Genomic DNA, 20,175 nt, shown 5'->3' with positions numbered 1-20,175 from the left:
AATTCGGAATACTTTATAACCTACTTTATGTAGCTGATGTGAAATGGACTTTGCAAGCGTTAAGGTGTTACAGAAATGTGAGTTATTCTTAATAACAAGAACAAAAAAGAATAAGAAAGGTCAAGGATCACACAACTCACTCTTGTAAATGTATTTGGAGATTGTACTGGAAGATATTCTGTTAGTTCTGGGCCTTTTATAAAGGTTAAGGAGCATCTTCTCCGGGGGACAATGTCCCTTGTTCAGACCAGATGCTAGAAAATTAGTTGCGCCCGTGAGAGATTTGGGGGATGGGGAAGAAGAGAAGGGAAAACAGGAAGAAAATCGCAAAGGGTCTCCCTGAATTCTTCCTCAATCTACCAGGGAGTGGCACTGTTGTAAATCATTATTACTGTATGCAAATCATTATGCTAATCAAACACAGCACTCGGACTCCTGGCAACCTCACCCCCTGGTCCACACCCACCTGCTATATGGTGCTGCTTGTCTCCCATCCTCACCCATGCCCCTCTGTCTGGTTGGTGTCTCTACAATAATATAAAAGTGCCAGTATAGGGAGCAAGGGGAATTCCGGGAAAGGGCACTCAAAATCTCTCGGGCAAATTTCCAAGCTGCCTGGCTGCCACACAAAGTTCCCTGGGACACAGGTCATTGTTACGCATTCTATTCCATTTCCAAAGTGGGGGGATATTATGCAAGTTTCCCCACGTATCACCGGGTCAAATGCCCAGTTGCCTCTAAGGCCCTGACATTTCTAGAGGGATCATATGAAAAGTCTGGCTCCTCCTCGAGCCAGACTTCAGACTCCTGATCCTCTGGGTTCTTTTCTCAAACCTGGGGGTCACACCGAACTTCTGAGGGCATCCCTCTCCATCCCTAACAGACACACCCGCTCTCACACGTATTCAACCTAGAGGAGCCATCACTCTTTTTTATCTTCTTGGGGAGAAGCACTGAAGTGTGCGGCTCTCCCAAACGCAGGCTCTGGATCTCTTCGGTATTGTGAGCTGGGGGCACCCCAGGGATGTACCAAATCGTCCGGACCCCAGAGACGGCCAAGTGGCCGGAGAGTGTCTTCCAGTACACTCCATCCTCCCTAGTCTGGAGTTGGCCACTCTCGTACTAGTTTTCCAGAGTCTCCACTTGCTTCTCAACATCAGGGCGTGGGCTCGAGAGCCCAAGGTGGGGGGGAGGGAGGGGCGGTATCTAAGGGTCCGGCTCTGGGGATGGAGAGGTTGGTGCAAGCACCGGGAATAGTGATGATGTTCAGTCTCCAAAGCCCGGACTTTGGACTGTTCAGTGTGGGCTGTGCATGCAAAGGGGGATTCGAAACAGACTCGCTTGGACATGCTCTCTCACAACGGACCATTAGCGGAGCAGCCATGCCCTTTGAGAAAGGAGATCGTCCCTTCTCGCTGAAGGAGCAAAGGTTTAAGTGGGGTATAGAGAGTATCAAGGTTTTAGCCCCCAATACTGGGGCTTCACCGATGGCTGTTGGGCGCGGTGCTTTGGTTCGATGAGCAAGTCCTGGAGCTCGGACAAGTGTACCCCGGAGGAGCTCGAAGGTGACACCTCCCCAGGTGGCTAGCAGGTGATTGTGGGGGCGCTCCCGTGTGGACACAGTCAGCTCTATATAAACACACATTTGTACAGCATCACCATCACCATCACCCACATACCCATGCAGTCTCCACCACGCCAGCACACGGACACCCGTGCTCTCTGACACACAGCATACTCCCGGTGTTCCCGGCTTCACACACCCATGCTGGCACTCTGGCTAGACCCCTCCCCCCAGCCGGTGCCCACACTGACACACGCACTCACACCCGTGGCTGCACACTCCGTTCGCTAGTCACACACTCGGATTCCTCCACTCACCCAGGGAGACGCACAAGGAAAGAAAGCTAAGGCTGAAGGCTCAGCCTCGCTTCTCGCTCTCGCTCTCTCCCCCACACCCGCTCGTGCGCGCACCACACCCGCCCATACACAGACACACACACTCGCACACGCACACCGAGTCACTCCCCCTCGCACACCCTCGCCCCCGGGCCTCCTCCCGGTCGCGAGGCTAGCGATCAGCCGCCTCTCTCCATTCGCCGGCGGCTACGGCAGCGCCCAGCTCTCCGGCCTGTGGCCGGGGCAGCTCGCTCTGCCCGGACCCGCCGGGCACCAAGAAGCCCGCCTGCGGTCTTCTTCTCCAGATCCATCTCCCCCCCACCCCCCACCCACGGCTCCTGCTCCCCGCTTTCCTCCTCCCCCTGGCCCCGCCCCGCGCCCCCGCCGCCTCCCCCCTAGGGAGAGGGACCTAGCCATCCAGCCGGTGGCCCGCTGGTCTCGGCTTCCCGCGACGCTGGGATTGGCGGGGGCAGCGAACGAAGGAGCAGGCGAGGCGGGCAGCCGGGGAGGGAGGGAGGGAAGGAAGGAAGGAAGGAAAGAAGGAGGAAGGGGGGCGCGCTGCCGAGCCCCGGGCGGAGAGGCGGCGGGGGAGGAGGAGGGACGGAGTGCCTGGCGGACGCGAGGAGAGAGCGAGCGAGCGGACTTCACCTCGCCCAGGAGCACCGCGAGCCACCGTTCCACGCTCCCGGCGCCGAGCCGCTGGGGCTCCGTCCGCCTCGGCCAGACCCCGGCTCCGGGCTCCGGGCTGCAGCTTCCCCGGGAGCCCTGGGCGCGGGAGGGGCCGGGGGCTTTCTGCACCCAAGGTAAGAGGAGCAGGCGAAGAATTGGGGGTGGGGGTGGGGTAAAAAGGGACGAGGTGGGGGAGGGAAGGGGTCCGCAGGTGTTGCTCCCACGCCTGTTGCTCCAGCTGCCCACTCGAGTCCCTCCCCCACGCCCTGGGGGCTGGGCACCAGGGCTCGGGAGGCGCTGGGGGCGGGGCGGGGGGCGCTGTGCTCCGCGCTCAGCTCCGGGTCCCCCGGTTCCGGAGGAGGGGTAGGGACCAGGCTTTGGGGCGCCCTTCCCTTGCCGACAGTCTGGAGGTCCAGCATTCTCTTTTGATGTTCACTTGCTGCTTATCCCTTACAGCCGTACTCTCATTTGGGGGCCAGAAACCTCAATCTTGTCCCCAGTCCCTTAGGAGCCCAGAGGCACTGATTGTTCGGAGAGCCCAGGTTGGGGAGAGGTGTCAGATGGGAGAGGTTCTGTACTCCTGCTCTTTATTGAGGGAGAAGAGCAGGGGAAGAGGGGGAGAGTGAATGAAAAAGGGCACTTGGTAAAGTTCTCCAGCCCCGAGTGAGCCTAGAAGTCAGATGGGGCTGGAACAGCTGCTTTTGTCCCCGTCCTGCTCCATCCTTCCGCTCCCAAAGGTGTCCTATTAAAATCCGAGGTTGATTCTGCAAGACCTGGGCAGATGGAGCCAAAGGGTATGTTTTCTGAGGTATGTACAGAGGAGTAGGTGAAGGGATAAAAAAAGTCATCTGGACAAGCTGAATTTATTTGCCTTCCGGATGCTGAACTTGAGCCCAGTATAATATGCCTCCTGCTGTTATTGGGGTCGGGACAGAAATCCAAGCAACAGGCTGAGGTGCTAGGACCCGGAATCCACTGGAAAAGGAAGATCTCCATCTTACTGCTTAAGAAAATGTGTGGTTTTCTTCTCAACCTCTTGCATGGTTAAAGAACGTAGAAGTGTCTTGAGGAAGCACATAGGTGTTATATGGCAAACGGCATACATTTTGCATGTAGGTATGTACACATATTTTGTACCCCTTCACTTCAAGTTTCCGTGTGCATGATTTTTGTAATCATAAATGCTTCTTCATGTGTATGCAAACAGGGTGATCCTACCTTCCCGTGGGCATATTTACATATTGTAGATATGTTGGAACAAATATATTTCTTGATGTGTTTATCTCTGGTTGTAGGCTACTTATGGTATAAAATACATGTACATAAGGAACCCATGGAAGGGGGAGAGAGAAGTCATTTTTCTCTTTTGCTGTGAAAGAGAAAGGAAAAAACAGTTAGGAAAGTGCTCTGGCTGGCCTAAGAGTGGCAGTGTAGGAGAAATGAGTCTCTGTGGATCAGATGGTCTGAGCTTTTTGGGGTCAGGGGAATGGTTCACCTAGTCAAGTTCAAGCAGAGTTTTCTGGGCTCAGCTGGGACACTTTCCAGATCATCATTGTTTCCCTTCCCTCTGTGCCTTAAATCCAACCCTATTAGGGCCCTTTGGAGGGAAGGGGGAGGGGAGAGGGAAAGCATTTATATAGTACCTACTATGTGCTGGGCACAGTGCTAAGAGCTTTACAAATATTATCTCATGAGGGGGGGCGGAATTAAGGGAAAGAGTCTGTGAAGCTGAGTTCTTTGCCCACTAACTTCCCTTTGGATTCAGCATTCTTTCCTAGCATCTCACCCAGGTGATGGTGGCATTTTAGGCTTTAACCCAGTTTGGAAGTTAAAGCTCTAAGTAAATCTCAGCCTCAGGGCTATGCTCTCCCACCCCAAAGAGAAGCTAGGGAATTGTGATGGCAACTTTTTATAGCAGAGAGAAATCCATTCTCCTCCTATGTTGTTGGGGGTTTTTTGTCTTTGTCATTTCAGGGGGTATCTCTCTTCACCAACCCCCACTCTCCCCCCCCCCTACTTGCTGCCAAACTCTGTCAAAAACAAAAATAGCTTCAGGTTTTCCATTTAGGAAGAGTACACGTCCTAGTAAAACCCTGACATTCAAGGCGTATGCAGTGCCATTGGCTGGAAACGGGGCCGGGATGCTCTGCCTGTTGTAGGAATGCATGCTAGAGCTGACTGTGGGTGAGCTGTTGGTGCCTGGCAGGGGGTGACAGACTGCAGAATGGTCAAAGAATTAACTGGGATCTTCCCTGTAGGGTTATGCTGAAGGTATGGGTGTGATGTGGCCAAAGCACAGGTTAAATGCAAAGTATGAGGACTCTTCTCCCCCCAAGTCAGACATTTAGTCAATGGGATAACTTGCCCTTTTTTGCATTTTTCTGGGGATAGGAGAAAAGAGACGCTGGAAGAGAGGGAGAGAGCAGCAATTGTCTGACCCCCTGGAAATTGCTAAATTGCTTATTTGACCTGTTTGAAGAGGTCGCCCTAGCTCAATGAATAAGGTGAGATTGCCCTAAGGATTTAAAGACATGAAAGTGTTTTGTTTGGATTTTCCTCCCTACATGACCCCCCCACACACACACCCTTTCTAATATAAGAAAGCAGTTTGTAAAGTGCCTTGAAGCATTGGGAGGCAAAGTCCTGAAGTTGGGAGAAGAAAATGTGGCTAAGGCAGCAGCCAGCTATGAGTATTAGATAATCGGAGGCAAGGGACCTCAGGAAAGTTAGGGTGGCTTGGTGGATAGTGGACTGAACTCACAGTCAGGAAAGCCTGTGTTGCGATCTTACCTCACACGTTTATTATTGGGGAGACCTTGGGCAAGTCACCTCATACCTCTCAGCCTGTTTCCTCCCCTATAAAATGAATATAATAATAACACCTACCTTGGGGGGTTGTTTTGAGGATCAAAGAACATCCAAGGATTAGCTGAGTTAATATAAGTAAAGCACTTTGCAAAACTTAGAATGCTATATAAATGTTAGAAAAAAGAAGATGATGATAAGATGATAATACCTGGCTTTATATAGCTTTTTAAGGTTTGTAAAAGACTTTACAAACTTTATCTCACATGAGCCTCAAAAATCCGAGAAGATAGGGATTATCATTCCTATTTTACAGATGAGAATATAGTTTTAGGAAGGGGTGGGGAGCTATGCATCGATGACTTGGAATCTGGTCCATAAAGGGTTTTACTGAGTGTAACTTCATGAAAGCAGCTACTCACTCAAGTGATCAGTCAGGTCAAGGTCTCTATCATGAGGAGCGGCATTGTACAGGGCAGGAGGTACAATCCTTGAAGTTTGGTCCACGGCCATAGGGGCCCATCCAGTGCTACTCACCACACACCCTGATGAGAAGAGGGATGATGGCTTTCTTGTTGATGATTGGGGCCCATTCAAGACTTGGGGCCATGAGCTGTACAGGTTCTGTGCCTAGTTCCCTGAGCAGTGTCCAAGACTGGCTCTGTGATATTCAGAAGAAACTCCTTCCCAATGAGGAAACTGAAGGGAGTAAACGCCATTGCTGTCTGTCCTGCTTTGTAGAGAGGGAAATTGTTCTTGAAGAGTTCCAGGGGCTCCATGTGTAAGGGGATGAACCAGAGGTGATCCCACCAGGGTTCTTGGCTCTTACAGAATCATATCATTTTAGAGAAGGGCTTTAGAGATCATTGAAGCCTCATTTTAGTTCGAATGTATATAGCACTGAGGTTGACGAAGCACTTTACATATCTCATTCGATCCTCAGCGATTCACTGAGGTTACCGATGAGTGATCTGTTCTGTTTTGCTTTGTTCTTACAAATAAGAAAGCTGAAGGCCCAAGGTCATACAGCTACCAAATGGAGGAATCATGTTACAAACCAAGGCCAATCTTCTTTCTCCGATACCATGCGACCATATTTTATAGATGAAGTGGCTAAGGCCAGGAGAGAGGAAATCCCCTGCCCGACGTTACAGAACTAGAAGGTGCTACACGACACTGTACTACAGTACAGTGGAAAGCATCCTGCAGCTAAAATCCCAAGACTACCAGTGACTTGAACCTCTCTGGCCTTCAGTTCCCATTTGTATAAAGAGAGGGATCGAGACTCAACTTTTTAGTGCCCTTTTGGCCCTAAGTATTGTGATCCCCATCTCCTGATTGCTATGTTTCTATTTACGTTCTTCTTCCTGCGTCATCCCGTGCCCTTAGTTTTCCCTTCTGGTCTAAGCCATAGCATGGCGCCATGGCAAGGAGTAGTGGATCTGGAGCTAGAGGGTCTGAATTCCAATCTTGCCTATTTACTATCCTGTGTGACCTTGGGTGAATCTCTTCGTGTTTATGACTCAGTTTTGTTACGTATCAAATGAGGGCTTAGATGACCCCTGAAGTCCCATAGACCTCTAAATCTCCATCCTTTGATCCTATATGACCTGAGAAAGTGTGTGTGTGTGTGTGTGTGTGTGTGTGTGTGTGTGTGTGTGTGTGTGTGTGAAGGAATGAGTGTAGATATCCCACATAGATAGCCTTTCATTCTCTGAGGTACAAGGCTGCACCCATTTGAACCCAGGTAGAGGCAGTGAGTTTATCATAGAGTTGGAAGGGACCTTAGAGGATATGATATTTGAAATGTTCATATCTCTAGTCTCTTCTTGGGCTTATCCTCTTTGCAGACTTTTTTAGACCCAGTTGGTCTTCTCCCCAAACCACTTAGCATCTTTTTTGTAAATCACTGTGTGCTCAGAGAATACAGATACATTTTTATGTTATTCTAATAATGATAGCAGCTCATATTTATGTGGTGGTTTATGGTTTGCAGGGTGCTTTTCTCACAACAACCTTATGAGGTAGGTGAGGCAAATATTATTCCCATTTTACAGATGAAGAAACTGTGGTTTGTGGAGTTCAATTACTTGTCCATGATTACACAGCTGTTGTCAGGGATTAACTCAGTCACAGCTTTCTTCTTTTCGGAACCACAATCAGGAATTGATTGTACCCTAACCAGTTATGTTTTCTTGGTGTGATTGTATGTGAGGGATATCTTAACCCACTGCTCTTCCCATATGGCATCGTTTACCTTCAGAAATGGGGAGGGGGAGAAGCTCTAATTATTTTCTCTATCAGATAGATGGAGAAATAGAGGCACAGAGAGCTCTCGGCAGCCTGTCTGAGGTTTCACAGTGAGTTGTAGATAATACCAACCTTTGAATTTAGTTCTCCCAACCCATTCCTTCTCCTCAGGGACCTTGTAATCTGATTGGAGAAACAGAGCCTATACACATGAAAACAATTTAAGAGTGTTACCAAGGAACAAATAAAGTTGTGCAAATTTGATGAGAGGCAGCGTGGTGTGGTGGGAAGTAGTCTGGCTTCGCAGTGAGGAGACCAGGATTCATATCCAAGATCTAACTGTGCATGTTACTTCTCCCTGAGCCTCAGTTTTTTCATTTGTAAACTGGAGATAACAGCACTTGCACCATCATCTCATAGGGTTGTTGTGAACAAAGTGTTTTGTAAACATTGAGTTCCAATGGAAATATGGGTGCCTAAGCCTTCAGGGGATACAAGATGAAGAAAACTTTGGTTAGACGCTGATCAACTGGATGCAGTGTTGGGGTTAGGGGAGGCACCTGAGGGGACTTATTCACAAGGAAAAGGTAAAAGGACTATAATGTTGAACAAATCTCTCTAACAAAGATTTCTAAGCCCTTACCAATGTCCCACTTAGAGTAATAACAGAAATTTTATAGAGAGCTTTGTTGTTTACAAAGCAATTTTATTACAATAACCCTGTGGGGTTGTTAGTGCAAGTCTTTTCTCCTCATTTTTATAGATGAGGGAACTTAAACTCAGAGGTTTAAGTGACTGGCCCAGTGGTCACATGGCTACTAAGTATTGAGTCTGGAACTTGAACCAGGTCCTTTTGACTCCAAGCCAAGGTTCCTTCCATCATAGCAACTTTTTCTATTTAAATGAATATTTAATACAGCAAAACTCAGGTAGAAGATTGTAGTCTGTCCTTTGGAATTTGTTGTGATGGAATTTGGCCCATTCAGTTATTTGTGGATTATCTGAAGTCAATGTTTCAAATGTAGATACCCTAAATCCTTTCCAAACTGCAGAATTCCAGTGTTGGGAGGAACCTTAGCAGCCATCCACTCTGAACTATACCTGACAAAAGAATCCCTTGGATCAGGTACCTGCCATCCAGTGTTTTCTTGAAGTCAATCTATGCAGCTTTGAGATGCCTTTAACTGTGAGGAAATTTAAATCAACCCTTTTTGCCTCTTTGCAACTCTTACCCATTTTTGTAGCCAATTAGATCAAATCTAGCCACTCTTCCACAAGATGGCTCATCAGCTATTTGAAGACAGCTGTCATATCCCTTCAAACCTTCCCCATCTCCATTCTATCTTCTTCAAACAAAATGCCCTTAATACATTCAACTTATCTTTATAGATTAAGTCCTTTGACCATCCTGGTCATTTTTTTCAGTTTATCAACATCCTTCCTAAAATATAACTTCCAGAACTGAACTTGCTACTCCATATGTGTTCTGACTAGGGCACAGTACAGTGGAACTATCACCATTCTGTCGCTAGAAAGCTTTGCCTAAGATGGCATTATCTTGCTTGGCCACCATACTATACCATGAATACATATCTTTAGATCAGGACTTCTTAATTTGGGACCATGAACTTTTTTAATTTAAGTTTTAAATTTTTTTAATTTAAATTTTAACTTTTAAAATTTAATTTAATTTAAAATAAAATAGAAAATAGTTTGATAACTGTTTCAATATAATTTATTTCCTTTGTGGTCCCATGTATTTTGTTTTATTCATTTGAAAACATTACTTGAATAAGGGGTTTGGGGGCTTCCCCAGCCTGTCAGAGGGAGCCATTACAAACAAAAATGGTGTAGAACCTTGGACAAGGGGCTGGTGACAATAAAACTATCATTTCCCTACATCCTTAGATTTTTTTGTGTATTATCTCAGAGAATGCAGAATTATTTGAATATTGAAAAGTTGAAATGATGTAAAAATCACTCATCTTAGATTCAAAGGACCTGAGTTTGAATAGCATCTTTGTCACTAGTGTGACCCTGAACAAGTCACTTAGATGTTCTTCTTGATCAGACCAGATATGTAATGTTGCATTCCCTTCTCAGTGTTACCTCTCATGGGATTTAGAGTTGGAAGGAACCTTCAAGATGATTAAATTTAGTCCCCTCATTTTGTAGAAATGTAATTCTAATGAAAAGAAATGACCTACCTAAGGCAACAGAACTAATAAAAGATTTGAAGCTAGGCTCTCTGTCTCCCAATCTAGATCTCTTCCTACTATACATTTTAGGAACATCAGCCACCTGGCATATGTTCATAGGAGAGGAGTCAGAATGATTGAAGGACTAGAGATTGGACCATATAGTTAGTTGTAGGAGGTGGGTATGTTTAACCTGAAAAGAGAAGACTCCGAAGAGTATTCTAGAAGCTAGTTGGCTTCTAGAATTTGAAGGGCCACCATGGAGAACAAGAGATCCTTGTTGTCTGTCCTTTGTTTTGAAGAGGACCAATGACCCCATCGGGTGATGTCTTAGCTCAAGCACAAATTGGATTTAAGTGAGGCAGAGATGCATAAAGTCCTCAGCCTCACTCTCTTTTCTAAAGTCATTGAAGTCCAGTGACAGGACAAAAGTTAAGACAACTTGCAATGGTTCAGGATGCAGTGGATGCCTGTAGCATCTTCGATGCCTGCCCAAGCTCTAAGCACTCCATAGCGCCTGCTTCAGCCACCTTCATAGCCATTGGGACCGATTGTTTTCACCCTACCATTCCACTGGGGAAAGTCTTCACATGCTTGGGGTAGACATCCTCCTAACTCTCCAACAGGTTTGAGTCCTATAACTTACCCTCAACCTGGTTTAACCCTTCTGCTGAGATAGTTTATATGGTTGTTGCTGAGTAGGAAAGGGGATCAGACCTATTTGGAAAGGATGTGACATAAAAATCAAAAGGCAGAAATAAAAGTAACTTATTTTCTTAAAATAATTAATAAAATTAATTAAAACAAGGGATTAGATTTGCTCTGTTTGGCCCTGCCTGACAGAATCAGGAACAATGGGTGGAGATGGTACAAAAAGGAATTTTGGTTCAATGTAAGGAAAAACTTTATAAAGTTGCTTTGGAAGGTTATAGGTACCCTCTCTTGTAAGGGTGCCAAGTAGATGCTGAATAGCTAATTCTAAAGGATAGGCAACTAGGCATAGTGGTGAATGGAGGGATAGAGTGCCTGGTCTGGAGTTGGGTAGACCTGAGTTCAAATTTGGCCTCAGACCCTGGGAAAGTCATTTAACCTTGTTTGCCTCAGTTTGCTAATCTGTAAAATTAGCTGGAAAAGGCAATGACAAACCCCTCCAGTATCTTTGCCAAGAAAACCTCAAATGGAGTCATGAGGAGTCATACACAACTGAAATGACTGAACAACAACACTTGTCAATAATATGGTAGAAAGGATTCTTATAGCTAGGTGGCACAGTGGATAGAGGAACACAGGAAGACATGAGTTCAAATCCTGTCTCAGACATTTACTACCTATGTAGCCCTGAGCAAATCACTTAAAGTTTCTTAACTGGTTTCCCCATGTGTAAAATGAGGAAAATAATATCTTACCTTACATTAAGATTGTGTGGATGAAAGTGATAAAGTGCTTTGCAAACCTTCAAGTGCCTTGTAAAGATTATTATTACTATTACCTTTAGTTCTTTCCAATCAAGATTCTGTATTTCTGGGATAATCATATTTGCCTTTGGTACTGCACAGGGTTTATTTTTGTTGTTTTGTTTTTTTGTGAGGAAAATATTTTGTCTACCTTAATATGAATGGTTGGTTATCATCATTGACTAAATAATTAGAAAAGAAAATATGCTTTTTTAACCTAAGTTTGAATTCCTAGTACTCAGTAGTTGTGTGACCAACCAGAATAGTGGGCTTAGACTTTTGGAGTTGAAGCATAGGGTTGAGATGATCAAGTATTCCAAGATGATAAAACATTTCAAAGCCAAATAGCTTTAATTTTTGGATTATCCATTCTTTTGGATTGTCTGAGCCCCCGAATCCACCCATCATCACATGTAATGGAAAGTTGGCTTTTTCCTCCCCATATAACAATAGCATTTGATTTTAACATAGGTTTTAAGCAGAGCATGTATGGATATTCTCTGCCTGTTTCCAGTCCACCTTGAAACCCACATTGCAAAATTAAATAGTTATGTGGTAACAGTAACTATAGAACATTTCCCTCATTAACCCTGAGCTCACTCTTCCACAAATTCCCATTCAGTGGGAAGAATGGGCCTGAGTATGTATCCTGTATGGAGAATATTTGTGGCCAGGGCATCCACATGGAGGTCTGCTCTTAGAATTAACATGTATAAGTAGGAGATACACATTGAAGATCAAAGAATTGATGTTTAAACATGATAGCTGAAAGACCAGTAAGCTGCTGGAAGAGGTAATGAAGTTTCAGAAAGGGTATCTATGCGTGGAAGCAGGAGAGACTGGGGTTGAGTTGTGCATGGCTATATACTTGACAAGAGTCCAGTGAGGAGGCAAAGACCACATTAGAAATGGGCTAGGGAGGGGCTGCTAGGTGGCACAGTGGATAAAGCACCGGCCTTGGATTCAGGAGGACCTGAGTTCAAATCTGTCCTCAGACACTTGACACTTACTAGCTGTGTGACCCTGGGCAAGTCACTTAACTCCCATTGCCCCCCCCCAAAGAAATGGGCCAGAGAGGCCAAGAATCTGGAGGTCACTCCAAGTACAAGGCAGCCTTCTCTAAGGGGACCAAGAGTTATAGAACACAGATAAATACAGATAAACCAAGGACCAATGCCCCATAGGTTTTCTCTTTGTTTTTTCTTTTTTCTTTTTTTCGTTTTTTTTAGTGAGGTAATTGGGATTAAGTGACTTGCCCAGGGTCACACAGCTAGTAAGTGTTAAGTGTCTGAGGCCAAATTTGAAATCAGATACTCCTGACTCCAGGGCCAGTGCTTCGCCTCCTAGCTGCCCCCTGCCCCATAGGTTTTCACATCTTCACTGTTTTATTCTGAGTCTTTCTTTGAAAGCAGTGTTTTCTAACCCCTGTGCCATAGACCCCTAGTGGATGATGGGGACAGAGTTATTGTATTGAGTCCACAAGTCCATACATATTCCAGTGATTGCCGTTTTATCTTTATGTACTTCTGCAATCAATAGATACTAATAATTCAAGTACTATGGGGGAGAGGGAGTGCTTGACATTTTCTTATATATTAAAAGGGAATTTTCAGGCTCAAAAAGTTTGAGAACCAGTATCCCAGGTCTCTTGACAAAACATGCATTAAATAAGCACCTACTATACTTGTCCCATTTGTAGGTTAGGCCCTGAAGGGGTGAGAGGGGGAGTCATTCATTCCCCCGCTTGTGAGATGAAAGTGAAGGCATAGGTAGGTCAACACGGCAGTGGGCTTAGCCCCCGGACATTTGGCACAAGGAGCAAGTAGGATTTATCTGATCTAATTGGGACACCTCGCCTTATTGGCTAGGGAAATGAATAGAAGGAAAATGTTTATTCCTGCTCCTTCTCTTCATTCTGCCCCCCAACTTCCTAATTGCCTTGGTTAGTGAAGAAACAAATAAAAATTAGCGTGTTTATCCCACTTTTAAATTCTTTTAATGAGAAATCATTCCCAATTTAAATTTGTAATCGGGCCATAACCTTTCGGAGCTGATTATAGCCTGCGTCGTTGAGGACGCTTCCCTTTCCAATGCTTCCGAGTTCTCTTGGAACTTGACAATTTGTCAGTGAGTCACCAGCATCTGTCAGGTAGGCACTTCTGCTAGCTGTCCTGGATACTGCTTATGGAATGGAAAGGAAAAGAGCAATTTGGCCCTGCCTTTGTGTTGTTGTTGTTGTTGTTGTTGTTGTTGTTTCTTATAGTCCACTGTATTTGCCTTTAGATAATAAAAACTCTTAATTTTTTTTGTCACTCGTAGCTTAGCCCTGTCCTCAGTCTTTTACCTTTTCCTTCTCTCCATTCTGACTTAACACCCCGACCCTTTCTCTGCTCTCTCCTGCAGGGGTTGCTGAGCTAACTCCGAGCTGGAGGGTGACTTTTCCAAGACACAGTGACTTGTCCTGAGAGCTGGCGTCACCATGGCTGCTGGAGTCGCAGCTTGGCTGCCCTTTGCCAGGGCGGCAGCCATTGGCTGGATGCCCGTGGCCAACTGCCCCATGCCCCTGGCCCCGGCCGACAAGAACAAGAGGCAAGATGAACTGATCATCCTCAACGTGAGCGGGCGCAGGTTCCAGACGTGGCGGACCACCCTGGAGCGCTACCCCGACACCCTGCTTGGCAGCACGGAGAAGGAATTCTTTTTCAATGAGGACACCAAGGAGTATTTCTTTGACCGAGACCCAGAGGTATTCCGCTGCGTCCTCAACTTCTACCGCACGGGGAAGCTGCATTACCCTCGCTACGAGTGCATCTCGGCTTACGACGACGAGCTGGCGTTCTACGGCATCCTTCCCGAGATCATCGGGGACTGTTGTTACGAAGAGTACAAGGATCGCAAGCGGGAGAATGCTGAGCGTCTGATGGATGACAATGACTCTGAGAACAACCAGGAGTCCCTGCCGTCGCTCAGTTTCCGCCAGACCATGTGGCGGGCCTTTGAGAACCCGCACACGAGCACGCTGGCCTTGGTCTTCTACTATGTCACGGGCTTCTTCATCGCAGTTTCCGTCATCACTAACGTGGTGGAGACAGTGCCCTGCGGCACGGTACCCGGGAACAAGGAGCTGCCCTGTGGCGAGCGCTACGCGGTGGCCTTCTTCTGTCTGGACACGGCCTGTGTCATGATCTTTACTGTGGAGTACCTGCTGAGGCTCTTCGCGGCCCCCAGCCGCTACCGCTTCATCCGGAGTGTGATGAGCATCATTGATGTGGTGGCCATCATGCCCTACTACATTGGGCTGGTGATGACCAACAACGAGGATGTGTCTGGCGCCTTTGTCACGCTACGGGTCTTCCGAGTCTTCAGAATTTTCAAGTTCTCTCGGCATTCCCAGGGCTTGCGAATCCTGGGTTACACGCTGAAAAGCTGCGCTTCAGAGCTGGGCTTCCTTCTCTTTTCCCTCACCATGGCTATCATCATCTTTGCCACTGTGATGTTCTATGCCGAGAAGGGTTCTTCTGCCAGCAAATTCACAAGCATCCCGGCTTCCTTTTGGTATACCATTGTCACCATGACTACACTGGGGTAAGTACTGCTCACAACCTGTGGGGGCGGTCGGTGCAGGCTTGGAGTGGGGAAATGAGGATGTGAGATCTTACACAAGCTCCTCAGGAGCCAGGAGGATGCTTCCCAACTCAGAAGAGCAAAGCATATGGGAGCCCTGGCTTCTGAGGGGACTGAATGAAGGAAAGGGCTGACCAGATGCTGGTGGCTGGAGCCTGAAATCTATTTTCTAAAGTTTATAGGCCAAGTTGACCATTTTATTTTTAGCTGAATAGCCTGTGTTGGGTCCTTGAAGGCTTGAACGAACCTCTGGCAGGAAGCGAGAAGCGCCAGTGATTTGCTTTGGGGAGGATGTACGTTTGCATTGCTCTAGTTAACTGAAGACAGAATTCGCTTGTGGAGTCCTCTTGTGTAGAATTCCCCCCCCCCCCTAGCATATTTGAAGGTTGTTTTGCTTGTACTGTGCCTCTTTCTCCTCTGTGGGCTCTCAGGAGCTGGGGGGGGGCACTGGGCAGACTTTCTGTGTTGCTGAACTTGGGCTCCTAGGAAGCACAAGGCCCCACCCCCTCCCAAAAGATGAATGACCCTCTTTTCTTCGTTCTCGTTCACGTGTGACTAAACAGCACAGGACACCTGGGTGATTGTGACTTGATCGGAACAAATCATGTGGTCAGACACAATGGGAGTAGTGGTCTTAGAGAGAGGTGAGAGGTAGACTTAGGATGGAGAGGGATGGGGAACTCCTCATCCATCCAGTCTGGGTTCTTTTTTCTCTGTTTCTTCTGAGGTCACAGAAATGTATTTATGCTTCTCGAATGTGAAACCTTCCATCAGAGGAAGGGGGCTTACAGAGAAGGAGATTACAGCCTTCCCCCTAACAGGATTAGAACCAATAAAGTCAGCTTTATAGAAACATGTATTTCTTCGGGGTTTCTGCTCCAGCCGTTGGAAGTTGTTGAGGCTAATGCAATCCTATCACAATTCATATGCTGGGTCTATATTTGCTTAGGCCAGAAAGCGTTATATTGCTGATGGAGAATTCATGAAGCTTTTTATTTGGTCTTGACAATTCTGTTGGTTGCATCCCAGTGATTTGATTTTTCTTTTTTTTCTTCTGGCGGAGGCCCTACGACTCGGGTGTCAGTCTTTCCATAGTGCTGTGTGAGCTTATTGGGAATGACTGAGCAGGTGATGGGACCTTTTAAAATGATTACATTTGTCATTCTGCTGGGTCTGGGAAGCTACGAGTCACAAGGGGGAGGAGAGAGAGGAGAAAAGAGAGAAGAAGGATGTCGTTGGCCATCTCTGGTGTCAAAGAGCCTGATGAGAGCCAAGGCAGCAGAATCTGGCAGCCTCTTTAATAGGGGTTTGCCCTTTGGCTCCCTAGCTGGATCTTTTCAGGTGAAGGGCCTTACTGACTGTAAATAGCAACCAGGGTAAATAAGAATTTCTACCTTTCTTGGAGTGGGTGACTAGTTGGCCAAGCTGTTCCTTCATGACTCCTGAGTCCAGTGTTCTATCTAGGACACTATGCTGCCTCTCATTTCCCAGGGTCTCTATCCTTTAGTAAGAGCCTTGTGGAAGGGGAATCCTTAAGCCCAACAGATGGGCTCTGTAAGTAGTCCTGTGACTATTGTTCTAAAAGTCTAGGGTAACTTCTTCCCAGACAAGCCATTGCAGAACTTTGTATAAATTCCAAGGTGTACAGGGTGTCTGACTATCCAGATGTTGGTAGTATTAGAGATTCTTGGGATTCCAACTCTCAGGATGGAGCATTCATAACACTGGAATGCCTGAATTAGGCAAGAAATAGGAAGCCAAAAAACAGAAGGGAAAGGAAAGGGGAGAAAGAGGCCTGAATGTAGCCAGTGGCCCAGACAGAAGCAGGTGAGATGCATCAAATTAGTCTTTATAAAGAGTATTGTGTTCTTCCAGGGTTTATTAAAAATGGTACAAAATCCCAGAGTTGGATAGACTTCAGAAGCCATCCAGGCCAACCCATATCAGAACAACCAATCCGTATCCCCTCAGTGTTACAGATCATTCATTCTCTGCCTAAAGACCATTTTAGTGGGGATCCCTTACAATCCAAGGAAGCACTATTAGGCTCAGAGTCTGCCAATCATATGACACCATTATCCCTGTTTTGCTTTTTATTTCTTGCTTTTGTTTTGGGAGTTTTTAGAGGGAGAAAGGGGCTGTTGGCCTGCCAATATTGTTGGTCTTCCAGAGCTTTCCTTTCGTTCCACCATTTCTAGGGCACCCAGAGTAAACTTTGGGTCTGACTTTCTCATATGTTCCCTTCTTTCAAGGTGTTCAGGGGCTACTGATTTGTTGTCAAAGAGGATCTTCCTCCTCTTCCCCTCTGACCTACCCCCTCTCTCTCTCTCTCACACACACACACACACACTTTCATGAAGGTAACCATTTCAGCAGGCTGGGTTCTGAATAGTGAAGTTTTTACTATACCCAGCAGATGAAGATATTATGGACAACTAGCTACCTCAAATTGTTACTAAGGATAAAGGCAATCCTCATTCTAACCTAAAAACAACAGCAACAATAATAACCACTGGCATTTATATGGGGTTTTAAAAATGTTTTCCAAATATTATCTCATTTAATCCTCACAGCAACCCTGGGAGGCAGGTGCTATTGTTATCCCATTTTACAGATGAGGAAACTGAGGCTGAGAGAAATTAAGTGACTTGCCCATAGTCATATGGATAGTGAGTATCTGAGGTAGAATTGGAACTCAGGTCTTCCTGACTGCAAGGCCAGCCCTCCATCCACCATGCTGCATAACTGTCTGTAGACTTAAGCATGTCATGGCAAAGGCAGTAGAGTAAGTAGCTGGCTGGCCTTAGCAACAGGAAGAATTGAGCTGAAGTCCTACATTTGGCACATAAAGACTATATAACTGGACAAACAGCTTAACTTCAGCAAGAATGAAACGGTCTCTACGATAAAGAAGCTTACATTTCATTTTAGTAATAATAAAAATGTGTTCCCACCACCTCTTCCCCATGAGTCATATTTATTTGTGGATGTACTATATTCATTCCCTTCTTTCCCCCCCCATTAGACTCTAAGCTCTTTGAGGGAAGGGATTGCCATTTTTCATGTCTTTATCCCTTAATAGATAATAGCTAGCATTTGGATACTGCTTTAAGATTTCTGGGTCACATAATTAAAAATGTTGACAAATTAGCAAATGTTCATTGAACTGAATTGAATTATACTACATTACAATGAATTGGCGCTTTATAGTTTTCCAAAGTGCTTTTAAATATATCATCTTTCCTTTTTCTTCTTTTTTCTTTATTTTTTTATCACAAAAGTATTTTATTGTTTTCCAGTTACATGTAAAGATAGTTTTCAACATTTGTTTTTATAAGATTTTTAGGTTCCAAATTTTTCTCTCTCCATCCCTTCCCTCCCTCTTCCCCAAGACAGAAAACAATCTGATATAAGTTAAATATATCATCTTGCTTCTTCTTCTTCTTCTTCTTCTTCTTTTTTTTTTTTTGCAAGGCAATGGGGGTTAAGTGGCTTGTCCAGGGTCACATAGCTAGTAAGTGTCAAGTATGTCAAGTGTCCGAGGCCACATTGGAATTCAGGTCTTCCTGAATCCAGGGCTGGTGCTTTATCCACTGTGCCACCTAGCTGCCCTATCATTTTTCTTAAACATTACAATAGGTACTTTTTTTTTTAACCATACCCATGATTCCATTAGTTAAAGGAAATCTTAGTGAGGAAATTTCCCCTAACCTTACCTTCGGTTTATAGAAAGAGTTAATAGGTATTATTGCCCTGACTTGATAGAAAGATAAACAGGCTCAGAGTGGGTCAGTAGCATGGCCAAAGGTCACCTAGATGGTAAGTGGGACCAGAACTCCCAAGCCTTTTGATTCCTACTTCAGTACTATTTCGACTCCACAGACTGTCTAATCCCAAGAGGTCCCAGGGGTTGAGCTTATGAGGATCAATAACCAAGAACTAACACAAGTTTTGAAGAATTTTGCAGACAAGAATCTGGAGGAGTTTTCCAACCCTAAGAAACTGCATCAAAGAGACTTTTTTAGTTAATCTTCCAGTTGGCTATTCTGACTTATTCCCTGTGGATGGATCCCGGAATTCACCTACAGAAAGCTATAATGGATAGAGGACTGGTCTTGTGGTCAGAAAACCTGGGCTCCAGTCTGAGGGCTGCCCTTTTCTTTCAATGGGATCTTCTTGGCAGATCTCTTTAGCTGCTTTGAGACTCATTTTCCCTATCTGTAAAATGAAGGGATTAATTTCACAGGGTTGTGGAGAGGATTAATTGGAATACTGCATGTTATGCGCCCTGTAATCATAAAGCACTACAGAAAGAAATATGAATTCTTATTAGTCCTCACCTCTCTAGGTGTCTTACAGCTTGGCAGGGGAGCACCATGCAGCCCAGATTGTCCCTGGAACCTTGCCCTGTAGATTGTGCTCATAATGCACCCTCTGGGTTTCAGACAGCCAAGGGCTTTTTCCCTTAAGGAAATTAACAACAAGCAGACAGTTCCCAAGGGCTGAAGTTTCTGTGGGTGGGGACAGACTCACATCACAGCAAGGAATCATAATGTTCCAGGCTAACTCGAGGTACAGGCAGAATGAGGGAAATACAGACCATCTCCCATGCCAAGAATGCTCGTCCTCCAGCTCTGGGAAGCCTAAATTCTATTCAAGGCTTAGATCGTGTTAGCTCTTGCTTGAGGCTTTTCCTGGTTCCTCTACTTTTTCCTCCTCCTCCTCTCCTCTTTGTTGTCTCCATAAGTTGTATTTAATTCTCCTCCTTATAGAGGTGCTAATTTTGGAGTTAGACAGCTTGAATTCTAACCCCAGGTTTGTATGACCTTAGGCAAGTCACTTGACCTCTTTAGGATTCAATTTCCTCATTTTATAGATGAAATGGACTAGATGACATTCTAGGTCCCTTCCAGCTCTAAATCTATGATCCTCTGTTCTATTTTTTTTTAATTTTAAAATTTTTTAAGAAAAAAATCTTTTTTCTCTTGTTTCCCTCCTTGGAAAAAAAAAGAGGAAAAAACTCAAAACAAATAAGTGTAGCTAAGCAAAACAAATTCCTGCACAAGTGTGTGTGTACACATACATATATACATGTGCGTAAACATAAAAACTTATCCATATTCTTGAGCCTCTCTGTCACGAAGTAAATACATCATTATTAGTCCTCTGACATCATGGTCAGTCATTGCCCTGATCAAAATTCTGAAGTCTCTTAAAATGTTTTTTTAAATACTGTTGGTGTTATAGTGTAAATTGTTCTCCTGGTTTGGTCACTT

The 20,175-nt window shown here is 45.4% G+C and overlaps 1 protein-coding gene across 5 annotated transcripts in view; it reads left to right on the top strand.

Annotated features, from left to right (window-relative positions):
- The first annotated feature begins 1,570 nt into the window (after nt 1-1,570).
- The window catches only part of KCND3 (potassium voltage-gated channel subfamily D member 3), a 320,209-nt gene continuing 301,604 nt past the window's right edge, over nt 1,571-20,175 (top strand). For 2 of the 5 annotated variants that reach the window (XM_043963884.1, XM_043963878.1), the window contains exons 1-2: nt 2,457-2,702; nt 13,679-14,860. In XM_043963884.1, the coding sequence (XP_043819819.1) occupies nt 13,755-14,860 (1,106 nt within the window). In that variant the 5' untranslated portion in view covers nt 2,457-2,702; nt 13,679-13,754. Of the gene's footprint in view, nt 1,592-2,456; nt 2,703-3,367; nt 3,685-4,959; nt 5,073-13,678; nt 14,861-20,175 lie in introns of those variants that run through there. The other 3 variants (XM_043963879.1, XM_043963883.1, XM_043963882.1) reach the window with 3 other exon arrangements.

This window comes from Dromiciops gliroides, chromosome 4 (assembly GCF_019393635.1).
Source record: "Dromiciops gliroides isolate mDroGli1 chromosome 4, mDroGli1.pri, whole genome shotgun sequence".
In the NCBI taxonomy this organism is placed as follows: domain Eukaryota; kingdom Metazoa; phylum Chordata; class Mammalia; order Microbiotheria; family Microbiotheriidae; genus Dromiciops; species Dromiciops gliroides.
This window is presented reverse-complemented; position numbering and strand designations above follow the sequence as displayed.